A 24,753-nucleotide genomic window follows, 5' to 3' on the forward strand; every position below is an offset into this window, starting at 1 on the left:
TGCAAGCCGTACTTCCATTAGTTTTATTTTCCATTTTGAAGTTAAAACTGCATTCAGTGCAACCCATAACATTAAAGGTCAGATTCTTCTCCTCCAGAAAAATGAGTAAAATTACTTTGCTGTTTTGCCTTAAACATTTATTTATAAATGCATTAACATGAGACAGCAGCCAACTACAAATAGAAGTTTACAAGGATACCAGACACACTAATATTTGGTGTAATTAGACATTATTAGCTGCAATCCTAAATCCCTGAAGGAGTTTTAAAACTCCTTCCCCTTTTTATTTCCAAAAGTATCCCAAAAGCATCAGTATATTCAGTATAAAAATGGAAGTGCCTGCCAGCTCTTGCAAGAAATTCAAGTTTTTGCACTAGTCTCTAAAATGGAAAAAGCTGGGTTTAAAAAAAAAAACCAAATAAAACCACAAGTAGTGATCTTTAATTAAACCAACAAGAAGAACAGGAGAATCCCTGCAGAAAAAGATAAGGTATGCAGTGCATCAAACCCCAGGTATTTCCCAGACAGACTCAGGCAAGTGAAGCAGAACTCAGTCTGAGACACCCACTCTGAAAGCAGTCTCGGGAAACACAGCCATTCAGTCAAAGTGGCAGTGCCAGAGCACGCATACCAGACAGATGTGACTGGCAAGTGAGAAGCTGCAGCAGCCTAGGACACCAGATCCTCTATTTCATGATGCACTTTCTTGGCCGTGTCTTCAACCTCAGTCATCTTTTGAGAAATTTCTTTTTTCTGCAAAGAATAAAAATAATACATTACCATCTACCGCTAAAATCGAGCATCATTCCGCTTCAAGGGGAAAGTGGGCTACGCCTGCCAGAAGGCAAAGGCTGAGAGCTGGGAAAGGACAGGCCATCGGATCCAGCACAAGTCAGTGAGTGACAAACCACTGTGGCAGCACTGCGGTAAGGAACCAAGAAGCCAGCTAAACAAGCCCAAGACTAGAAACTAAATAATTCTTCCAGCATCACGGGGCTGTAGGAAAACATCACAGTGCCGATGTGTACGTACAATTGCATTTTTCATTCGTTCTCTGTCCAGCTTCAGGAACTCCTGCATTGTCAGGTCAGTAGGATCTTTCCGAAGGGAAAGAAAAGCACAGCTCGCAGAGTGTTTTTTGTGTTCCTCCCTGGGAAGAGAGGAAAGAAAAAAAAAAAAAAAAAAAGAAAGAAAAGCAGCTCACAAGACACACACAGCCATTCTCCCCTGCCCAGCACCCCGGCTTGCAGCGGCTCCCGCTCCGACCCAGCACCGTTCGCCCCGACACGGGAACAGGGGAAGCCCAGCGCGGGGGGGGGGGCGGGGGCGGGAACCCCCCCACTACTTACAGGGGGTCGTCCTCGGGCTCCCAGCCCTCCAGCTCCTTGAAGCAGAAGAAGCACTGCGCCACGTCGGGCCCGTTCTCAACGGGGCAGTGCAGGAAACCCGCCGCCGCCATCTGCGGGCAGAGAGGGGGCGGGAAGGCCCGTCAGCGCCGATCAGGCCCGTCAGCGCCGATCGGCCCCCGGCCCCGCTCCTCCGGGCCCCGCTTCCCCTGCCGGGCTCACCCGCTCGGGCGTGCAGGTGCAGTCCTCGGTGAAGGGCCAGTTGCGGAAGGTAGCGATGCGGGTGGGGACGAAGTAGAGCCGCCATTCCTCGGGCAGCGCCGCCATCGCCTCAGCGCCGGCCGCCATAGCTCACTTCAAACGGCGGCGGTTGGGCGCGCGGGGCAGGGCGGGAGCGGGCGGCCGCGGGGGCTGCCGGGAGCTGTAGTTCCGCCGCCGGGGCCGGCCGTGCCGCTAAGGAGAGCCCGGGGCGCCGGTGCCGCGGCCAGGCCCGGCGGGCTCCCCGTGCCCGGGTGAGGGCAGGACACGCCGCCAGCGCCGTGGGGCCGACCCAGCAGCAGCTCCACCGCCCGCAGCCGCGCGTTCTTACAGCCCGTGGCAGCCCCAGCCTCCCTCTGGGCCTTCAACCTCAGCCAGGGCCGGGCGCGACGAGCGAGCCGGGCTCCCGGCAGCGCCGGGCCCCCTCTGCCTCCCCGTGCGGGGCCGGGCCCTGCCGCCGTGCACCACCCCGCGCCAAGCGCTGCCGAGAGGCACCCTGTAGTTCCTGAGGAGCCTGACATACAACGTAACTCAGCAGCAAAATGATGCTTTTTTTTTTTAAAGCCTCCACCACAAATCCAAGAAGTTTGCCAGTTTTACTGTTTTTTTTTTTAAGTAACACCCTTAAGAAGGTGCCACAGGTTTCCATGTTGAGCTGGTAGAGAAGCACCGCCTGCACGGAGATGCTCCTGCTGCTCCGTGGCAGGGGCTCCCTGTCCTTGCCAGGGGCAGCCGCCCGTCCCCTCGTCCCCTCTGGCAGGCAGCAGCAGCCGGTCTCACCGGCCTAACGCTGCTTGCCTGGAGAAGGAAGCAGGACCCAGCAAACCGGCTTGCTGCCACAGGGGCAGGAGGCAGCTGGTTCTGCAGGGAAGAGCTGGCTACGCAGTCCATGACAGCAGCAGGGGCTCAGTTTCCAGCACTGATGCAGCAGGCAGTGCTTGCTCATAGTCTCCCCTAGAAAAAACAAGGGCTAGCAGGAGGCAGCCCTGTGGACCAGGCTCCCTCCTACAGCAAGCTGATGTAAGCAAAGTAGTGAGAGACAAGGGATAAAGATGGCTTAACTCAACCACTTGCCAAGAGCTTATCATCACAAGCAGGTGGCTCTGCAAAGAAGCACATCCTCACACTGTAGGTGGCAACGAATGGACCAAGCAGACTGTTGCTTCTTCCCTCCGACTGCATTCGAAACCTGAAAAGAAGCATTTGGCACGTATGTGTGCAACATCAGGACTCTCAGGCAAGAGACGTCTCTTTCAAATTAAACTACAAAGTATTACTTCTATGAAATTACTGACTACTGATCCCAGTATTTACCCAGCTCAGCTACTGTAGATCAACGGACACGATAAGTTGAACGCAGTAGCCAGCTTCCTGGTTGTGAAGTATCAAAGCTCAGACAAGCATGTGGAAAGGTTTGGGCTTTGCTGCTCTGTTAGGAAAGGGTGAGGTTCCACATCTATTCTCCAGAAAAACTTTGTTCTGTTAAACTGAGGTATGTTTGGCAACCGCAATCACTGCTACAGTCACTGCGGATCTCAGGGAAGTGTGGAGTAATCGTGTCATTAAGCAAGTTGGATGCTGGCTTTTTAATTGCATCTGACATACCTCATCATGCTGGTCTCCAAGGCAAGAAAAGGAGGGAAGCAGAGGGCTAAGAGCACATGGTTTGTTTCATTGCATGCCTTGGAAGAGCCTCATCTGTTGCAGACAAAGCCAGCGGCGCATGATCAGTCAAGCAGTGGCCTTATGCTGTTAAGCCTAAGAGCTATCCAGGCTTCTGGTTATTCAACATTTTGTGAAGGAAACCTTCTGGAGAGGAGGCTGGAAGTGGTCCCTGTGCAGCCACAAAAGAGAGATGAAGCTGCATCAGCTATTTTATAGCTACTTCAAAGGCTGCCTAATTCTGGTGCTGACCTAGTAAGGGCAGGTAGAGCTCCTTGGCAACCCTGGCAGCTTCCCCAGGGCTGCCAGCCCCTATCAGATTGCACACCTCACTTCACATAGTGCCTGTTGCGAGGCAGGCCTCAACCTCCTGTCCTCAGAAGACTTGCTGAAAGTAGGGGTGAGTTCCTGCTCACCAAACAGTGCCTCTGTGCTCACCCATATAACCTCAGAGCAAAAGAAACTGTCTCTTACAGACAGCTTGAGTTGCCAAGAGGAAATAATACACAGATACCACAGGCTTCACCAGTGTCCTGATCTGGTTTGCTGGCATCCCTTTGCAAGTCAGGAACATCCTGGGTCACAGCTATTCATCTTCGCTCAGACCATCAGCAAAGTGATCTCTTAGCCAGCCATGCTTGCACACACCAAAGCCATTAGGATCAACAAGGAAGGATCTCATGGTAAGCAATTCAAAGGCATGCCACATTTTCACAGGCAGCACCAAGGAACAGGGGGTGGAGTTTACAAAAGCATGTGAAATAACATCAAGGGATCAAAACTTAAGCCTAGTCTCAGAAGCATGGGATAGAATAGGTATAGCCATTAACTGGCTGGTTTTCCAAGAAACATGGGCAAATTAGCAAGAAGCGAGCCATGTCTACATAAATGCTGGCAGACCTGTAAAGCTGCAAAGTGATTTAGTGTTTCTGCGGCCTGCAGAACAGATATACTGATGTCCATCCCCTGTAACCTTTAAGAAAGGTTAAAAAGGAAAGAGGTCATTCCTACCAGTCTTCCTGAAGAAGGAAAATGTTGGTATTTCTATTTTTCCAGACCACAGACAGATCCAAAATGGCTGAGGTGCAAAGGCTCAAAGGCATTTAATTGCTTCATCGTCTTTGAAGATCTGGGGGTAAAGGAACTGCCTGGATAAAACAAGCAGTCTGCAGCACAGCAGGAATCCCAGGGCTGTTCTAACACCTTCTTCACTTGGCATCATCCCTCTGAGGGACAAAGCCACAGAGGCATAAGCATAGAACAAGAAGCTACTCAAAATCTTCATGGCCACCTTTGAGAACATGATGCAGAACTGGTCATCTTCTTCAGATTGTCTTTTATCTCCTAATCCTGGCTGGCAAGCAAACAGCCTGCTAGGGCCTGCATGTGTGCAGCTTCTGTGTGGATGGCCAGCAGAGAAATCTAGGTAAGCCTCTTGCCTTGATCTGCTGCCCACACACACACTTTGCATTCTCTCTTGGCCATACTTGAATTTGCCAGATTTCAATGAAATAAGATGATGGAAAGACAGCTTAACAAACAGTATGACTCCAAGTAGGCTTTTCCAATGGAAGGGCTTTAATTCCATTCATAAAGACAGATATTTTTTTTCTTTCCAAGCACAGCTAACTCATAACATCAGTAACATCAAAAATTTTCACATAGTCATAAAGCAGGCAGAAATGTGCACAGATATTGGGGCGCACAACACTTGGATGGGTTCTTTTTCCCTCCCACTAACATCACTTTTGTTTTGGTGACAATGTACACTGGCTACACAAAAACATACTTCATGTCCCTCTCTCTGCTGGTACCAAAATGAAGACTCCATTAAGGCAGCTACTATAGCCAGGTACCCAACAGGTATACACAGTGGTTTAAGAACAAAGTAGTCACATTCGTTGTGTAGGTCTCTGTGGGGCTTGTGAAAGGAACAGCACAGTGGGTGTGATTCGCATTTAAAATACACGGACTGACCTTCGGTCAGGCAGCAGAGCAAACTGCCAGCTTACCGTTCATCTGCAACAGAAGTCAGGGAGAGAGAAGCTGCTAAACTGTGTAAAAGGAATAGACCCCACTACCAGAGAAACTGTTTGGACTTTGTGGTTTTTTCATTCTTGGTTATTTCTATTTGTTCTTTGCTCTCCTCTTTACTTACACTTAGAGCCACAAAATCACAGCCTAGATGCTTCCTAGAACTGGAGCTGGCCTACCTCTACACTCTCCTCCCTCCAAGCTTCTACAAACCAGAGCCTGCATTTCAAACGTCACCACTGACTTTTGTTCTGGGTTTCTTCTAGCCAGAGTGTTTGTAGCAGGAGGAGGCGGATGCTGGAGCCTGCAAGGCTGGCTCTGTGGTTAGAGGTATGCCCGAAGGGCTGATATGCAGCATCAACAACTGGCAGATAGGTTGTAAGATTTCAAAGAGCTGATTTGGCAGCTGTTGTGTCCTACCTCGCCTAGCTACAAACCCGCTTGACATCTTGTTCCTGAACAGAAAACACTGCGCACTACAAGAACTTCACATTGAGCACAGGGTCAACGAAGGGAAAAGAAGGCAGCAGGGAAGGAGCAGAAGAAAGGCATCTCCTCTGAGCCTTGCACTTGGGATCACATGAGTTCACACACTCTTCATTATTCTTAAAACACGGTTCCAGTATTGCTGTTCTGGCATGAGTAGAGCTTTCCTAAAGTTAGATAGCATCCAGCTAGATGCATTCCTAACAAAGCAATCAAACCACAGAAACACTGTGGATGATTTCAGTTCAGATGTTCATTTCCCATAAACAAAACAACAAAACCTGCAACTTTTTTGGACAGGTTTCAAAATTTGAAATCCATGAGGCCCCTCTGAAGTGACAAGTAGGTTTCTGTTTGCATTTTGTTGTTGTTTTGGTTTGGTTGGTTTGGTTGTCGATGAGGTTCTGCAAAGTAACAGTGGCAGGAAACCTCCGCATAAAGAATTTCAGTCTTCCAGTGGTTTCAGTATGTCCCAGTTGGCATTTCCAGGCCTCTCCCCTTGGACCACAGGAATCAATCCTCTTGGATTGCAGTTTGAGCAGACAGCATAGCACTGTTGATGTCCTAAGTCCTAGGGATAAAAGGATCGGTGCATTCCAGCTCCCATGTGACAGCCAATGCCCTCCGCTGAAAGCTGCGGTAGTTCTTTGCTTGACAGATTGGGCTTTCCGCAGACCCCCCGATAGCTCCGACAGCTCAGCGCCGCAGCCTGAGAAAGAATGCGTGCTTGCACTCCTTGCTGTCCAAAGGATAATATTTGTCATAAAAATCCAAAATGTATTCTTCAGTCTTGAATCCAAACTTTTGGTAGAGCAGCATAGCAGGGTTGCTTGCAGAGACGTGAAGGGTTACGTCTTTGCCCATGCAGGTCTGCCAAGGGAAGGGGCAGGGGGAGGAAAAAAAAAAAAGTATCATGGCAAGAGAATGAGACAGCCTCTGGGGGAATGTGGAGGTAAAGATTCATCAGTTCAGGTATTCAAGTTACTGAGGAAATGTGAGAAAATCGCAGACCTCGACACAGAAATTACCACACATAGCAACAGCTGCAAGGTGAAGGGAACACTGCTGTTCCTCTGAGCCTTCGTTTCTGGGAAACGTGGACTCTCTGACAATGAAAGCAGGTTTCGGATTATAATTTGTCAGCTTTCCATTGTCAATTGCTAAGTAATTGTTAATTAAAAATAATCTTGGTGTACAGCACTGATCTCAAATACTTATTAACAATGGCCTGAAGAAAAGGCAAAACATGCCAGAGGATTGGGCGCTGTGCTCCTCCCTGTCAGCAAACAGAGCTGAGCTCTTTGGGACTGCGTGAGCAGCCCCAGCACACCTCTGGCCTGTCATGCTGGAATTCTTGTCTATCCCACCCAGCTCCTCTCCCATCCTTCAGGGCACAGCACTCCGCTTCCCGAGAAGGCGGGGAATTCAGTTCAGACAGCAAACAGCACAGCTGAAGTTACCTTAAAGATCCCAGATTGTTCTAACCAGCAGCTCTCTGCTAAAGATGCCGATATAATAATTTTTTCCTGCTTTCATCTAGTTTTTTAATAGCATTCTATGTGCATTGAATGTATTATAACTCTTAAGTGGGAACAGGAACACCCTTCAGGAAACTTCCAAAGTAGATAATTCAAAGGGAAAGCTCTTACAGGGATTTAAGGGGCAGGGGGAAGGAAAAAATTACAATCAGGAGCCATTTTTGGGGGAAAGGAAGTCGGAATGAGATCATTACAAAGATGCAGTTTGGTCCTCTGGACTGGATGCATTAGGGGGTAACCTCTTACAACAAACTCATCATCAAGACACCATTTCCATCAAGGCATTTTCTGTTGGCTTATGCTGTTCCCAAGAATTCATCCCCAAATCCAGAACACTGATCCAAGAGACAGAAAATTACCCTTAATGCAAACAGTGTATGAAAGTGGCTCTAGCTGCAGCGTGAGCCCAAGCATGCTGTCTGCAAAGCAGCACATACAACCTGGCAACTGAGGAACGGAAGGTCGCAACCACCACTGCTTCTCCTACCGACTAAATGCCCTCTACCACTGACAAATACAATGGAAAAATAAACGTGCAATGGTGATCTCTCATGGCTAGCAAGCCTAATCAGCCTTAAACTTCCCTGGCTCTCCTTAACATAATTTCATGCTAGTCTGCCTGCAAGCAGAATTCAATTAATTGGCTGTGATATATCCCACAAAAAGCTGTGATGATTTTCAACAGCTGACTTGCCAACACATCCCAAATCTGCTGGCGAGACATGAGGCCCACTGCTGGATCCCTGCAAACCTTGGCACGTCACTTGCTCCTGTTCTTGCTAGGTGTTGACATCTCATGTCAACAGACTACAGTTGAGGGCAATTTACTTAAACACTTTACACAGAGACGCTTGGGAATGTAAGAGGCGAATTTAAAGTAGATTGGTTAGTGGCCTGTGTTGACATGTAGAGCAAAGAGAGGTGGACACTGCAGAGAGCTGTGTAGGTACAATAGTTACCCTCGGGTGGCCCAGAGGTGGAAACTGCCTTTCCAAAGCACAGATCACTATTCCTAAGGCTCTGCCAGCACTCCCTACCTCTCTTCAGCCAAATGAGTATGAAGAAAAACAGTTCCAATGGCGAGTTTTTGCTAGTGCAGCTCATCTTGACTAAAACAAGTTAAGAAATGTTTCACATCAGCAGCTCTGCCAAGAGAGTTCAGGGAGTGGTAAAACTGTGGGCCCTGAAGAGGCACCGTTGGGCTCTGGAAAGGACATCTGTCTGTATCCTGACTCAAAATTAAGCTGGCTTTCCTGCAGTTTATTTCAAGAAAGTGAATGGAATTAAGGCCACCTGAATAAGAGTATTCATTCAGAGATTTAATGAAGTTTAACTACTTTAATACCACCTGATTAGTTAGCTCAGATTAATTTTCCCAAGTGTCCCTGTGGAATAAAGCCCAGTACAAGCTAGTCTGAACAAATTTGAATGAGGCTGCAAACACTTATTCTTTATCTTCAACTCAGCTGGATTTGAACCAGAGTATTAGAAGTGAAAGAGAGTGATTAAGATCAGTAAGTGATTTAATGCAATGGCCCTGGTCACAGAATAAACCTCCAGGTGTAGCCAAGAAAGCTGCAATAGACTCTAACTGATCCCCCTCCCCCCCCCCCAGTTATGATCTCATTTTCTCCATTAAACCCCAAATCGACATTATTGCTGTTACATGAACTACTGACCACTGAAGAACAACACAAAGTTAATCCCAAGACAGTCAAAGTCTACGGCACCTCACTAATTCTGAGGACCTGGCCAGTATGGTTATTCTTCTAAATATATTTGAGTTTCTGCTTTTGAAGTGATTTCCCTGCCATAAACATTCACACAGGCTGCTGACAATCTGCGCAGACGTGTAAGCAGTGAAAGGGCAAGGGGAAAGAGCTGGAAGGGAAGAATACAACACTACTTACTCACTAATATTTGCATGTGGGCACACAAGGAAGAAGGGAGAGCTAGCTCTTCAGCAGAGACATGGGACTCTTTCATTACCTGGATCAGGTGGTAAATCATGAAGGTTGCAATCCCAGCTCTCCTCCACTCAGGGTGAACTAACAGAAAAGAGATGTAAGCTTCATTGTATTTCACGTCTGGCACCATAAAGCCAAAAGCAATGATAACTTTCTTGTAAAGGACAACAACGCTGAAGTCTGGATACTGCAGGCATTCTGACAAATCAATTCCTACAGAGAAAGAGAGAAACGGCAGTTGAAAGCATTGCAAACCAAAAGAAAAGTGTCACACTTGCATGGAAAATCAGGGGTTTAGGCTTTTTAGAAGGCCTTTTAGAAAAATTCACTTGAACCCTTCCTTTTACTTTTATTTCAAAGTTCTGATATTGAGAGATGCTTCAACAGAACACACAGACAAAATGAGACCTGCTTACTAAGTGGGGATTCTTGCATGGAGAAATTAACAAAGCTCATTTCCTCCAAAATGACTCAAGGATGAAACTAAAACTTAAAAGCACCTTCTCTAAAAAAGGATGTTTAAAAAAAAAAAATTACACGGTCTCCACACCCAACTAATCTTCCCTTGGTTTGTATTCTGAGCTGTATCAGCAGACTCTGCTAAGCACCCAGTTCTAAATATGCGTTGGATAAAGATACTTGCATGTGCAAATGTTTGCTGGATTGAGTCCTAGTAAGTTTGTGCCCCTTGCCCAGGGCTCCTAAGGGCTGCAGTAACCTTAATGGGTAAGGGGCTGCTGCTTCATTTCCCCTGGGCTGGACCAGCAGCAGGCTGGTGGACACCATTCCTATTCCAGTCAGCAAATGCCAAGGCCCTGCCTGCAGACAGGCAAAGCGGGGCAGGTTTGAGTGTATCAGCCTGACACACTGGGTGAACCATCCCGTCCTTCCTGCACACCCTCTCCAAAGGTAGCAAACATGAAACTAGGCTTCACCTTTGGTAGTATTACCTGCCTAAGGTTCCTACCTCCTTTCTCCACCTGGCCTTGAGCTCCTGCTGCTTCCTCCTGTGCATACTCAGCTGTTTGTGGAGCTGCACTGTGAACCTGACCACAGCTTTCAGGCTATCAAAACATTTGCTTTCAGCATGCAAATTTTCTAACCTGGGGCATGAAGCTGCCTCTCAGGCAGTGGGGCTTCTGTGAGTCAGAGGCTGGACAGAAACACCTGAGGCTGGAGACTTCTGAATGGAGTTTGTTACCTTGCCTGATCGGATTGCTGCTGCAGTCCAGGAGCATCCGCACAGCATGTTAGGGCCAAGCAGTGCAGTTCAAGGCACAGCAGACTAATTGGCAATTTGTGTGGACAGGCCCTAAATGAGGTGCAAGACATAGTGGAGCTGTGCCATAAACGTTAGTTTCAGCCTCCAATTGGCAATCTCAGATATATTTGGAACGTGGGATAACAACATAGCAGAGTATGTTTTCCAGTAATGTTTATCACTCTTGATGAGATGCAAGACTTCATAAGGCACCAGGCACAAATAAGCGGGTGAATTATTTTCTTGCTCGAGAGTAAGCTGGGTGGAGTAAGACATGTGGGAGGAATCGATTGGCAATAAGGAGCCACGTTAATTATCTCAAGGCTGCAAATTGACTGCGAAGTGCCTTACAGCATGTCTGTACAGGAACACTACATTGCCCTGAGCACATTGGCGTCTATGAAATGGTGCCGTCCCCTCAGCATGCAGTTATTCCTGTAGGAAGACGCTTAGCTCAGTATGGTTTACCATTCGTCTGCTCAGGAGATGCTTCCCGTTAGGGCATGAAGGCACAAGATACCGTGAGAGACAAGGGGGAATCTTGCTTCACATCAGCTCATTTGCGGTAACTATCTGCAAACTTGTTTCTGCCTTGTGAGAAACAAACAGAGCTCTGACGGGAAGGATTTGGAGAGGTGGAATAACTAAGGCCTGGGCTCACTCCACCTGGTGAAGCGCCTAAAACTTAAGAATTTGGTCAATGAGAGCACCACTATTAGAAAGCAACCAAGCACACCTAACATGTCATTTACTGATGATACCATCCCCTGAGCACACATGCTTCGGATGCTTAAACTCGGCAGAATTCCAGGTACTTCTCTGAACACTGCTAGCTTAATGATGCCCTCCCAGCTGCGTATCCCGCCCCCCCTCATTTGTACCAGCCCATTGTGAAGCTAAACCCTTTGTATCCACAAAGACACTGTGCTTTATCTCCTGAAGTTTCACCTCCTCACTTACTTCTCCTGCTAAAACAGAACCAAGGTGCAATAAATCATACAATCCCAGCCTCAGAAAACCAACACCACGGAAGATATTTTGATTCCTGTTTGGAGACCGGTGGGACTGTCAGCTTTCTGATACAATGATGAACAGTTCACAGTTGGGTGGAACACACCCACGCTCTTTACGTTAAATAAAACAGGGTGAGTCCTGAAGAACTTAATGAAGGTGTGACCCAGCTTGGCCAGAACTTCAAACGCATTATCAGAAGAGGAGACTATGACAAAAGGGTTCAGCCTCTGTTGGGACTGCAAGTGTCTCTCATGAGCTCCAAAACTGCTTGTGGAAGGGAAGGTATGCCACCCTATCTCCCCCCGCCCCCCACTGTACAATTTGGACAGCGAGTAGCACAGAGAGCTCCGATCCCGACTGCAGCATATGAGCACTGTTGAACTACAAACCCTGTTGAATCACTATCTGCAAATCAAAACGTAAAGCAAACAGTTACTTGGAGTAAAGGTGTGTACTGTTTGTACTAGGCTTTTCTAAATTAGCCTGCTGATCAGGAGCTGAGCCACGCTGCAGAAGAACATCACTATTATTATGTCAGAACAGCTAAAGACTACAGCCTCATAACTGCCCCCATAAAGGGCAACCACTGTCCCCAAAGAGCCTACAGTTCAAGAAATAACACATAAAAATTGACATCCAAGCTTTTCCCATACCTTGCAAATACCGAGGCTTGAAAAAATAAACATCACAGTGAAGGCTGCGGTTGTAAGTGCAATTCCCAAATTTCACTCCAACATACCCAGTTTATGACTGCTAGGAAGAAACTTACTCATGATGCTGATGAGCAGTAGACCTCTGGTATAAAACTGTTTACTTCAGCCCCTGATTCTGCAAAACGTTTCACTGGATGTTTAAATTTAGTAACTGACTACTACTATTGGCATCAATGGTGTTACCCAAAACAACCTATTTCTTTAAGTGCTGTGCTAATTAGGGCCTAATTGCCCAGTTCTAATGATCTCAAAAGACAAAAGACACCAAACCCATGTCTCCATCCCAACTGCATTCCTATGACATCAGATAATGGTTTTCTAAGAACCGAGCCAGACCAACTGAAGAAAAGTTTGGCCCAAGAATATTTTTTTTCTGAACAAGCCCACTTCCTTCTTAGAAAACCAAGCACTGAAGGAATGAATCTTACCAGGCCAGAAGAATTCGTGGCACATGGAGTTTATAGTGGGGATGTGATTAGGGCGAACATAACAGTAATCAACGGGTGCTTCTGGCTCAGCCTTCCAGTTGAGATCATTCCTGTGTGGATACGCCCGGATTTCTGCCAGCAGCCTGAGTTTTGGGGGCTTTGTCTCATAATCGCGCCTGCCAGTAACATGAAAAGCAAACACAAAAAGTGAGTGAGCAACAATAACTGCCACTACAGCTGAATGGGTACTGCCCATGAAATATTTTCTGACATGCTCAACTTGGAACAAAAGAACAGAGTCTTCCATTCATGTGGGAAAACAGCACCCAGCTCAGCAAAACCATCCTTGTGTCAGAGGCCAGGACACTCCCCAGATACACAGCATGAGCCTGTCCTTACAGCAGGAGCAAGGAAATCATGGTTCTGACCCAAAAGCAGGTGCAACTTGCACCGAATGACTACGGTGGTTCCCTCTCTGCCCTGCCCTCTCTTGGAGACTCCCCTTCCCAATGCAGAGCCAGTTTAACTACTCAGCTAAATTAAACGCTGTCCTCTCAGGGTTACCATAGTGTAGTGGGTTGTACTTCAAGGATGAGTGAGGAGCACTGCCCCAGAAAGGTGTCCTCTCCACGGGCTGTCAGTTCACAAGCCAAGAACAATTGAACCTCTGACCATCTGTACCTGATGTAAGGTTTCAGGACACGGGATGTGTAAGGACTGACAATACTGTGGTCTGTCAGCAGGTCTTCTGAGCCTACCAGTCGATACAGAAACTTTGTGGTCTGCTGTCGATATCCCTTCATGGCAGGCAGCATCGTCTACATGTACAAAAAAAGTGCAGAACACTTCAGGGAGATTAGTCAATGATTTAACACAGGGGAATCGTACCAACAGAGGGAGAATAAGGGCCTTTCAATGTGACATGGTGGACTGGACCCACAGCATGGTAGTCCCACCTCAGAGGACTCTGCTGTGCACTCCCAGACTTAGCGCCCAAGCCTATGAGCTGCGCAAATCATTTAGAAAAGTGCTACAAGTGATCTCCCTCCTACACAGCATGGAAGTGGAACCACCTATTTGGGTACTTCTGGGCCTCCACCATCAGTGTTTGGGCAGAGCAGGAGTACAAATACATAGACGTTTGTGGTGCTGACACTGATAGACTGCTGCGCTGTACCAGCATGTCCCAAGAAGAAAGGCACCTATGAGAGCATTGGTGGGGACACAGCCCCAAGTCAAAATGAGTCAGTCTGTTTTCACATAATCCTTTTCACTTTGGGAGTCAGGTAACCTCAAGGTGACAACAGCATCTACAGAAAAAGCTCTAAAATAAGCAGTGCCAAAAGCTCACTTAGATTTGGAAACACTCACCTGGTATCTGTCCAAGATCCTGAAGTCCTGGCTAGTAGTTCTGTATGTTGCTTGCCCTACTGGGGACCTGGAAACACCTCCTTCTTTGGCTCCATAAATCCCATCAACCAAGAGCAGTGCAGCGTTCACAACTTGGTCCAAGTCAAAGAGCGGCAGCCCCCTTTCCCTCTTGGCCTGCCTGACTATCAGCTTGCGCCTCAGTCTCCGGGCCTCCGGGGTCATGCTCATGGCATTGGGACATGCTTCCAGTCTCTTCAGCAGCAGCTTTTCCTCGTAGATACTAACAGAGGTATGCTTGGGAGCTCTGGGTTTAGCATCCTTCTCCAGCTGTGGTTTCCTCTTGTCTCGCCCCCTGACCTGCAGCAACGTGTTTGACTCTTCAGGATCTTCACTGTCACCTTCCATCCTTTCTGGTTTTTCTTCTTCACTCTCCACCTCTTGCTTGATCTGCTCTGCTGTCTTCACTTTCTTCCTACTTGCTACCACAGTGCCAGCACCGGCTGTCCCACTGGGAGGGGGCACATACTCTATTCCTGGGTCTATAACTCCATCTCCTTCCATCTCCTCATCATCTGTTCAAGAGATCAAAATAATCCAGGAAAAAAATGTAAACATCAAAGCCCCATTTCAAAAAGGGTTGTCACAGGATTTTTCTGCTAAGGAAAAATAATGCAGGTTTAGCCCAGCGCACTCCATTTTCTGTATAGTTCCAGACCTCCTGATTTTGGACAGAAGACACCATAAGGAGTCTTAATTTCAGGACACAGAATCAATCCTGCTCATAAGGTGTCTTGCAGTTTGGCATCTGAAAACACAGCTCTCTTGAGCTGCAAGCTCATGCTCTTTGACAAATGTTACACGACTGAAAATTCCTGGAGACTGGGGATCAAATGGTCGAGCTGGTGAGCTGTATCTCCAGCTAGCACACCCTGGAGAAGTTCTGTTTAATCTGAGGGGACAATTACGAGTTATAGAAGTACAGGATTTGACCCTCTATAGAACCTGACTATTCTTCCATCAGGAAGTGTTTTATTCTCTACTTCGCTGATTAGGTTGAGGTCTGGCTTCTTAAGGAACCAACAGCACTCAGCTTGCATCAATGCTTTGCAACCTGACAAAAATTTAGCAGCTGTTAACTGGGATGTTCAAACTTACAAAACTACTGGAACATTACCATAAGAATAAAATTTCTTCCATTTAAAAGCATTCAAGGCAAAATTAGAGGTGCTATCTAACAGTGTAATCAGTCTTGCAGTGAAACGCTTATGCTGAGTTGTGGAGCAGTTGCTAGGTGAAATCGTCTACCCACTGTTTATCCAGGATCCCTCAGAAGACAATAATGGTGGTTTCCTCCGGCCTTAGAAGATGGCAATACAAGTATGGAAAACTAATCAAGACTTACATGCAACTAAGACAAACAGAATATTACCGGTTACTTTCCATCTTATCCTGAAAAGATCCTGCAGCTTATTGGGAATTGCTTTTTTTAACAACTTCCTAGACAATGACCCATGGCACATCATTAAACAAAAAACATGGTGTCTCTTACCATGAAACAGAGCCTGCGGTGGCATGACATCTGGGATGAGATCTGCTTCTGAGAGAAGGCTGGGAGTGGCTGAATGCGAGGCTGGAGTTCCAGGAGCAGAGAAGTCCAGAGATGGGGAAGGAGATGGGCTTGTCAGAGGGGTGCGGTCTGAAGAGCTCAAGGAGGAGAAGTCAATCACCTCTCCTTTCTCAAGGACGATATCAGGACGACGGCCTCGACTGGTGAATTTAACAGGAGTGGAGGAAGTACTCCGGTCCAGGAAGCCAGCTGCCTCTTTCTGGGCTCTCCGAATATCCTTGGCTTCCTGAGTACGAGATCTCTTCTCCTTCAGCTCCATGGCTGATTCGACTGGATTGCGGCTTACCCGCTTCCTGAGTCCTTCCACAGTAATGATGGGATCCAGAGGTGGCTTTGAAGCTGCTAAAGAAGTACTTTGCTTATTCTAACAGACACTGAGTTCCTGCAGTCACTGGATACACACTATACAGTCAGAAAAACACACTGACTACAAATCTTAGGAGATGTATTTTCAATATACACAAGAAATACACTCCAGGATGTGTAGCATAAGGCCAATGCACCACTAAAGCCTCATTAAAGTCCCAATCTCACTCCTCTGCACAGAAGGGAATTTGCATTTAGTGACAAAAGATAAAAAACCCTCCCCAGGGTAAAGAAGAGCAGAGAAATTATAGATTTCAGCTAAAAAAAACCTGCACAAATCTCAAAAAAATCTAAAAAGCCTTTGGATCAGTTAGTACAATGCAAAAAGGTATTAAAATATAACAAGCTTCTCACACTACAATGCACATACCATAGCCCTCTTAGGTCGACCATTACAGCAGAGCAAAATTAAGAAACTGTCCATGCAAACAAACACAGTAAGCTTTTCTCATGTCTTCCAGCTCTGTTCAGCTCTGGCCCAGCTAGGAACCTACACACCATCAGGGGAAAAGTTACCTTTTGCCTTTAGTGCAGACGCAGACAGCTTCTCTCCTTCAGGTTTCATTGTTGGGGGTTTATTATGAACCAGTTTCCACCATCCCGGTTCTCCAAATTCCTGTGCCCCTGAGCGGAAAAACAAGGGGCTTCCCACAGAGAGACAGCCAGCAACGGTGCTCCACCACGTTGAGGTCTTTTTCCTACAGTGGGAGAGGGGGAAACGAGCGTTAGGTCCCCACTCGGCAGCTCTGCTTTCATCCTGAAGCCTCCTCCCTCCGCCAGGATGGAAAGGGCAGAGTGCTTCTGCCACTGGCATTGATGCAGGGGGATGATGTACTCCCTACACCCCCATCCTCAAAGAGGCGAAAGATAATTAATTTCTTCTCAGAGAACCACTCTGAAGGGCAAGCTACAACGTAGTGGTAGGCTCTGATGCACAAAGTGCTGCATACATATGCTCCATAAATGCCATGCAACGTCAGTGCACCGCCATCCACCGAGCCTACAGAGAAGACTACCCTGTCCCTAGAACCCCCAGCTTTCAAATGCTGACATTGCTACCTTCGTTAATAATCTGATAATTACAAGAATGGGAATAGGATCCTAGTGATAGCTGTGTTGACCTGACATGGCAGAGCCATATTCCGTTACTGAAGATGGCAAACAGGACTCTGGGCACCCAGGACAGGAGAGGCAAGGGAAGGTAGCGATAAAAGCATCACTTCACACAGAAGGAAAGACAAACTTAATTTAAATGCCTGCCTTGTTTACTTGGATATTTCATTTAGCAAAGCACACTCCCAGAGCGGTAGGACAGGACCCCTAAGGCTGAACTCACAAAGGAGGGTAGGATCTGACTGCTCTGCCCCCCACAGCTGCAGCCTCGTCAGGCACTGCAGAGAGGCGCAGTTAGGGTCTGAGAAACACATGAACGATGGAGCTGCAGGAAGCGGAAGGTTACAGACAGAGGTAACAGACACATGCACACGACATATACCAGAGCCCTGTCTCTGCTTGGAGGCTTCTGCCACAAAAGCTCTCCTGCAGCACGGGGAAGGTGATCCCTACTAGTTAACATACCTGTCAGCCACACTCGCTGAACTATTTTTGAAGCTTATTTCTGGCCACTCAGAGGCAGGGAGCTGTGTTTAAGCCTTTCACTCTGCAGGGCAGTGTACTCTACTGGGCATCTGAGTGCTTTCTGTTCATCTACAAACTAGTCACAGGGCTAACTAAGATGTCATTTACGGAAGCAGTGAGGAGAAATACTAAAGAATTGCCCCTGTGGCAAATAACTGAGGTACTCCCTTGGATACCAGAGAATCAGGTTCATGGAGTAGAGTATAAACCCATATTTGCACAGGATCTCAGGATTACTTCTTGCCTTTGCATACCTCCACTGGCAAAAACTTCAGTACTGGGTCTGGGCTTGGCTGAACAGGTATCTGCTGCTCTCTGAGTGTTGCAATTACACACCTCAGGGTACTGACCCTCAAATATAGAGGACTAAACTCGGGTGCCCCAGATCAGAGTCCAGAGCATTACAGCAAGTCTGGATAAGCTGTACTTTAATATGCCAAGGAAGTAAAGCGTTGCACGCCTTGAATCGCTACCCCTACGGTTCAGCTGTCCCTGCTCCATCAGTGGCTTGTCTAGGCAAGTGGGAAGACTACTTCTGAAGCCAGTAATCACTTCATCTGAATTTTAATCAGAGCAAGGAGTGCCCAGTTCCCAGAACAGGTCTCAAAAGGCAGCAGCAATCCCTGGGAGGTGATGGCTCCCTGAGTGAGGGACAATGGGCCATCAGCTGCCTCCTGTCAGGGTCCCCCTGGTTTCCAGAGGAGACAGATTTCTGAGAACAGAGCAAGGAGGCACAGACAAGCAACGAAAGCAAAGCCAAACAGCAAATCTGGTTGGGAAGAAAGGCCAGATCTTACAACAGAGAAATCCCTGGGGAAGAAAAGAAGCTGTGAAGTCAATCAAATCTACAACTTAGAGGGCTGGCTCGGTTCCTTTCCTGCCTCTGTAGCGCATGCATTAACAGTGAGACTTGAGTCTGACAGCTTCAGCACGCTCAGAAGAAACGTGCTGTTCGCCTATACAGCACACAACTCATCACGCTGCAAAGGCTGCCCTTTAAGAGAAGGGTTCTTACTCTGACAGCTTCTTTCTTTACACACACTGAAAAACATTTGAGTGGTTTAACACCTGCTATGTAAAACCTATTTTATTCAGATCCAAAACAATTTAAAAGGTCCAATTTTCCTTTTTGGAGAATTTGGTCCGTGCAAGCTTTATAGCCAAGTAATGTCATACTTTGCTGGACCTCTTCTTTTTCTTTACAGCCCAGTGACTTTCTTTTAAAGCCCAGGACTAGCCCATCTGTTGTGACTATTCGGAAAGACTCAAAGGCTTTCCAGGTGCATATGCTACCTAAAGGAAGGTAAGAAATAATCCAAAATATATGCATTTACATTGCCTTTGTGTGACATTCTTGGGATTGTTTTTCCCCACTAAGAAAAGCTTACTCTTCCTCAAGAGTACCCCTCATGTCTACATTCAGGTTCTCCGTATTTTTTCTCCTCCAATTTTCTCACTAGTAAGGCTCAACAAAGGCATCACTAGATTAATCTGGATTCTTGTCCATCTGTATAATAGGTTTTAATTCCTTTGGCTTACCAACCAGACCTTCAGGGAGATATCTCATCTTTACCTGTTGCCTAATAAGAAAGTCCAGTGTTTCTCAATAAAAGCACAAATATCTTCTTTCCATCTGAAGTACCCCTGACGGCCCGTTCCTTCCAGAGACAAATTGTACATTGCCAGCATGACAACCTGGAACAGAAAATGTTGGATACAAGTGAATCTCTTCTGCTTCATCTGCTGAACTGCCCACCACAGCTACCACACACACACACAAATCTTTGCTCCCTCATAAATATCTTATTTTTGCAACATCTCATAGGCAACTTCTGCAATCTGTCTTCTTCCTGCTTTCATGCTGCCCATTCTTGTCTTTCTATTGTTAGATGCACATTCTCCCAGAGATTTCTTCATCCCTGGGGAATAGCAAGCTGCCTTGTTATGCAGGTTTATGCTCTTACAGCAGTTGTATAAATGAATTATATCGTAACTGGGGTCAATGTCCTGTGGAAGTAGGGAAAGTCTTTCCAAAAAATAGTCACAAGTAATCCCACCATCCATCTACCAGAAATGTAATGACAATGGCCTTTCTAAGGAACAGTCTGTAAACTCTCTGTAAAATTGCATATCTACTAATTGTTCTGGCAAGAATTACCTTTGTCTCCAGGTGATCTTCATTTAACACTACCCATTTACAGCTCATTCACATGCTTCACAACCAAACTCAGTCCGACCTATTACATACCTAAACTAAAGGGCAGGTTTGAAAAGTATCGCACTTCTTTGTAAGCAATTCCTAGGTGACCAACTGTTAATTACATTTACCCGATCTATTTGAATACAACGAAAATCAGATGGGCTGGGACCATCTTTCAACAATCACACAGCCTTGGCTGGATACTACTTCCAACAGGGACTTAATCTTCACTGTCAGAGAAGTTTAAAATGTGGTCTCCTCACAGTGGGCCAGAGCCTTCCAGAATGCATTGCTGGAGATGCCAAAATGAGGAAACACAGACAGCTTTAATTTCCCCTGTACCCTATTTCTGCCCCACAACCCCTCTTAGTTTGGTAACTTGATTATCTAGGATTTTGTGGGTTTAAGTCAGGTAGGACAGTGTCTCAGGACTTCAAAACCGATTCTGTTTTCAACTGACTAAAGATAAGGATCTGCCGAGGCTGCACACTCTGAAAAAAAAATCAGAAATCACTCCCAGTTTTTCCTATTTCAGCTAAGCTCATCTGACCACTTCTCTCAGTTTGACTTACCCAGAAGCAGCAGCAGCTCTGGCTGCTGGAAGCTTAGGGAGATAGTCTCTTCACTAATTAACTTTCTTCCTCGCCTGTTCTGATTTTGTTGGTCCCTTCCCCTGGGTGTAACACTAGCAGCCTTTGCTCTCCAGCTCTGTTACTTGCTGAAACTGCCAGTCTACTAGCCACAGACTGCTACACCCACCCCTTCCCCTGCACAGCCCGGCACCGGGCAACCAGAGAAAGCACTGTAGGAGATGTTATGACCGATGTTTTAAATGATCTGTTATGAGACAACACAGCACTCCTGTCCCAAAGGATGCAAACAGAGGTCTCACACATACTGCCTGATGCTCATAATGTGGAAACAATGCTGAGCAACAGCTACCACCTGATCAAATTCATTTTATGCAGAGGCAGCCAGCACTGACTGCCTGCCCCTCCAGCACCCTGCTTAGAGCAAGAGGATGTGCATCAGTCTGCCAATATGGTGGTTGCTGTATAATGCAAATTATTTTGATTGTTCAGGTGTGCAAGGGACTGAAATAGCAAATTCCAGCAAGGACTGTCACTAGTGAGTAAGTGGCCAGGTTGGAGCTTTGCATTCAGGAAGCTGGCAAGCTCTGTTTGTATGTTGCCACCTCACTAGTTTTACATCTGCTTATATACACAAAAAACTGTTCATGCCTAGCAGCCAAATTGTACTCATTTTGCTTTTCCAAACCTGCCTGAAGCCATGAATTCATGAGCAACATAAGGGGAAGGAAAAAAAGAAATGGGGAAAAAAAAAAAAAGCAATGTGGTTTGTATGATTATCTTTCAATTTACCTACAAAATGCCCAAGTTCTAATATGCAGGTAATCCTTAGCTAATTAATTTCTGAAGTTCATGCACATGTTTCTTTGTTACCTATACCTGATCCTCCTTTTCTAGGTAGCACATACACAACAAACAACAATTTTAGAAATTCCTGCGGTTGTTCTGCTGGCACAAACGTTTTACTTACTTGTTGCCACGTTAATCTCAGCCTTTCAAATTGCTCCTTCCCATCTTCTGAGCATTCGGAGCAAGTAAATCTGAAAAAGTTATCTCCTTTGAGGTAGCTGAGCTGTTCTCTCAGTTGGCCTAAAATGAATCACAGAATCACAGAATGGTTTAGGTTGGGAGGGACCTTAAAGATCATCATGTTCCAGCCCCCTGCCATGGGCAGGGACACTCTCCAGTAGACCAGGCTGTTCCAATCCCTGTCCAACCTGGTCTTCAATACTGCCAGGGATGGGGCATCCGCAGCTTCTCTGGGCAACCTGTGCCAGTGCCTCACCACCCTCGCAGTAAAGAATTTCTTCCTAACATCTCATCTCAGTCTCCCCTCTTTCAGTTTAAAGCCATTCCCCCTTGTCCTATCGCTACATGTCCTTGTAGCTCTGCAGCTGTAAGCCCCCCCCCCAGCTTTCCTGTTGACCCCTTCAGGTACTGGAAGCTGCTCTAAGGTCTCCCTGGAGCCTTCTCTTCTCCAGGCTGAGCAACCCCAGCTTTCTCCTCAGCCCATCTTCACAGGCAAAAAAATCAGTTTCTTAGTACTTTTATAGGGAAAAGTGCTGCAGAGGAGACTTGAATTTCCTCCAACAACAGGCAGAAAAGTACTTTTTGCATTTTTCCCTAGGGTGCAGAGATGCAGACAGTTCCCAGGAAGCGTGAGAACTCACTGCACCGGAAGGCACTGGATCATTTCACAGTTGGCCAGCAGTGACCAACTGAAAAGCACAGGCCATCAAAAAGGGGCACTCAGCATCTGCGTGCAGGTAACAAAGCCAAGGATTTCCCCATTTTCCTTGCATTTCTCATTCCATCTTGCTTCCCCAGTATAACCTATATACTTCAACAAATAACTGTTTTCCCACTCTAGTTAAAAAAAAGGTATGCTACTGCAAAGGCTATCAAAATATACAAGCATTCTCTTCTGTGTCATCTTTCCACTCACTGCTACATGTCTTTACAGGTTTCTCTTTCCCTGTCCACAAGCTGTTACTGAAGGTTGCCAGTCCCTGTTTACAGAAGCCTCCAGGATGCACTGCAGCACACCACACACGCTGAGAGGCTTTAAGGTATTTAATTCTCCTATCAGGGGAAGATCTTCTTTCCTTGAGACCCAAAATGGCCCAACATTATCAGGAAACACTTTTTCTTTACTGCAGTTGATGCATTAGATCCCAAATCACCAAAGCACTTCAGCACATGCTTTGCTGTAAAGCTAACCTTGCATAAAAGTTTGTCTGAACAAAAGCCATCTGCTGGGATAGAGGCACCTGTAAAACCCCATGCATCCGAAGTTACAGGCACTAATTCTATGTTTCTGCAGCAGAGAGGAAAAAAAAAATCATACAAATCAGGACTTCTAAACTCAACAGGGGTTAATGTACACAAATACGAAAAAATTAAAAATACAATCATGGGACAGGTAGACAATTAAGACTACAACATTTCTGAAAATTCATGCACAAAAGGTCTTTTTTTCTAAGACAACTGCACAGTCTATTAAAGTTGCACCTATGCCTGGCCCGGGGGGAAACCCCAGGCTTGGGAGATTAACAGAATTTCTGCATGGCAATTCAATGTAAAAAGTGATCAGTTGCCTGAGCACCTTGATGATTTTCCCAAGTGACAACTTGTATTCCTGTAACTGAAGAATTAGCAAAGTTGTTTCCCTTTTCCAGAGGGTTTACTTTGTACCTTTGTATCTAGTTACTGGTGCTCTGTGATTGGCTTTTTTTGCTCTTTGGATTTGTTCCACAGCAACCAGAGAGAGGAACATCTTTGTAAAACAAAACAAATTGAGTGTTACAAGTATTCTTAGATGAGATATTTCATGATACCTTTGACTCTGCTCCGGTTTGGTTTTTTTTAATTAACACATTTTGAGTTAATATGTCCCTTTAACTGCATACTGGTACGATGCTGGTTTCATTACATTAACATGGAACCACTCACTAACATGCCTTGAGAGATTTTGACGCTAACTTTGGGCAAATTCTCAGATGGCAAAAAGGTTGGCTCTGACATACCTACAAGGCAGGTATCACCTGAGTTCACTATTTCTAGCCACAAATGAACCCCACCCACCCCACCCCCAAAAAAAAAAAAAAAAAAAAAAGCCCCAAATCAAAAACCAATCAGCACTTAGCAATAACTAGCTTTTGGATAATAGATCTGATCATTCAAAATTTAGAAAGTAAAGTCTAGTCTGTTACATTGCTAACAGCATTTATCTTTTGTCAAGCAGCAGTAGCAGCGTGATCAAGTTCTGCAGCTTGCTCCCAACGCCTCCCAAAGCTAGCTGCTACAGGCTGGACATGCTTCTGGGAAAGCTAACTTAAATTATCATTATTGTGAAACTATTAAGGTTGAGATTAAGCCACACGCTCCACAGATGTGACAAACTGACCAGAAAAAAAAAAAAAAAAGAAAAAGTAACACCATCCCAAAGCCCTTTTTCTCCACAAAGCTTTATAGCAAGGGTCGTTATCTTTATCTGAGTGAGCAGGGAGACAGAGTTCCTGGGGCAAAGTCCCCTAAACAGGCCAGCAGCAAGACTCGGGAGGGTGGGTGTGTTTCTGAAATCATAACCTTATTCCTTCCTTATTAAAGAAGATGGTCCCATTTCTTTACAGCGGATGCCAGCTTTGGACACCCATACAGTTCATGGATCAAAGCGCCTAACACCCAGCACCAGCATCAGGCCGCTGGGCTCCCTGCAATACCAAGACAGCTTTTCTTCACCAACACAGGATGGGATAGAGCTAAACAAGGGCTGCCCCATGAAACAGGTATGCAGGACAGGTTAACCACCTTGCAAACAACACCAGAGCAATGCAAGCGAGACACACACAACCCGCAGGCTTACTTGCTGGGATCCATTTCTGGCACTTCTCGCAGTAATAGGACATCTCCTCCATCCAGGACGCGTCACCTTCGTCACTGTTCAGAGAATCCCCACTCTGGTCGTGTGATAAATCCACCGAAGCCTGGTCCTCAGACTCAACAATCAGGAGAGTCTCCCCTTCCACCTCACCCTCCTCCAGGCCCTCTGAGGTGGAGGTCCTGGTGGCTTCATCATCGTGGCGGCTCAGCAGCCCACTCATGTGAACATTATTTGCCATTCTAGATGGTGTTTGCATAACAAGGAGCTGTTCCTGCCCACACTGACAAGTCCATCCACACTGAATGTGCCACCCAAGTCTCCACAGTCAAAGTACAACTGATGACAGATGTTTTGTACCCACCTTATAGCTT

The 24,753-nt window shown here is 46.4% G+C and overlaps 2 protein-coding genes across 4 annotated transcripts; both read right to left on the minus strand.

Moving 5' to 3' along the window:
* Positions 1-8: 8 nt before the first annotated feature.
* On the minus strand, positions 9-1,964 carry BIRC5 (baculoviral IAP repeat containing 5). The gene is made up of 4 exons (XM_080408891.1): positions 1,569-1,964; positions 1,350-1,459; positions 1,033-1,150; positions 9-753 (listed from the first exon to the last, which is right to left on the minus strand). The coding sequence occupies exons 1-4, from the start codon at positions 1,692-1,694 to the stop codon at positions 670-672; spliced, it is 438 nt and encodes a 145-aa protein (XP_080265017.1). The 5' UTR covers positions 1,695-1,964; the 3' UTR covers positions 9-669.
* A 2,857-nt stretch (positions 1,965-4,821) lies between these two features.
* KAT14 (lysine acetyltransferase 14) lies at positions 4,822-24,638 on the minus strand (the record flags this gene model as incomplete). Of its 3 annotated transcripts, none has more annotated exons than XM_080408868.1 (10): positions 4,822-6,656; positions 9,314-9,504; positions 12,708-12,883; positions 13,389-13,525; positions 14,079-14,650; positions 15,628-16,044; positions 16,588-16,769; positions 19,283-19,404; positions 21,470-21,588; positions 24,365-24,638. In XM_080408868.1, 10 exons carry the CDS (start codon positions 24,636-24,638, stop codon positions 6,483-6,485), a joined length of 2,364 nt encoding a protein of 787 aa, XP_080264994.1. In that variant the 3' UTR covers positions 4,822-6,482. The 3 variants fall into 3 exon arrangements, with proteins under 3 accessions (XP_080264994.1, XP_080264993.1, XP_080264995.1); XM_080408867.1 differs by having other exon boundaries at positions 15,628-16,047; XM_080408869.1 differs by lacking the exon at positions 24,365-24,638 and adding an exon at positions 22,720-23,580 and having other exon boundaries at positions 15,628-16,047.
* Positions 24,639-24,753: the final 115 nt, after the last annotated feature.

This window comes from Falco punctatus (assembly GCF_963210335.1).
Source record: "Falco punctatus genome assembly, chromosome: 12".
Lineage (NCBI taxonomy): Eukaryota > Metazoa > Chordata > Aves > Falconiformes > Falconidae > Falco > Falco punctatus.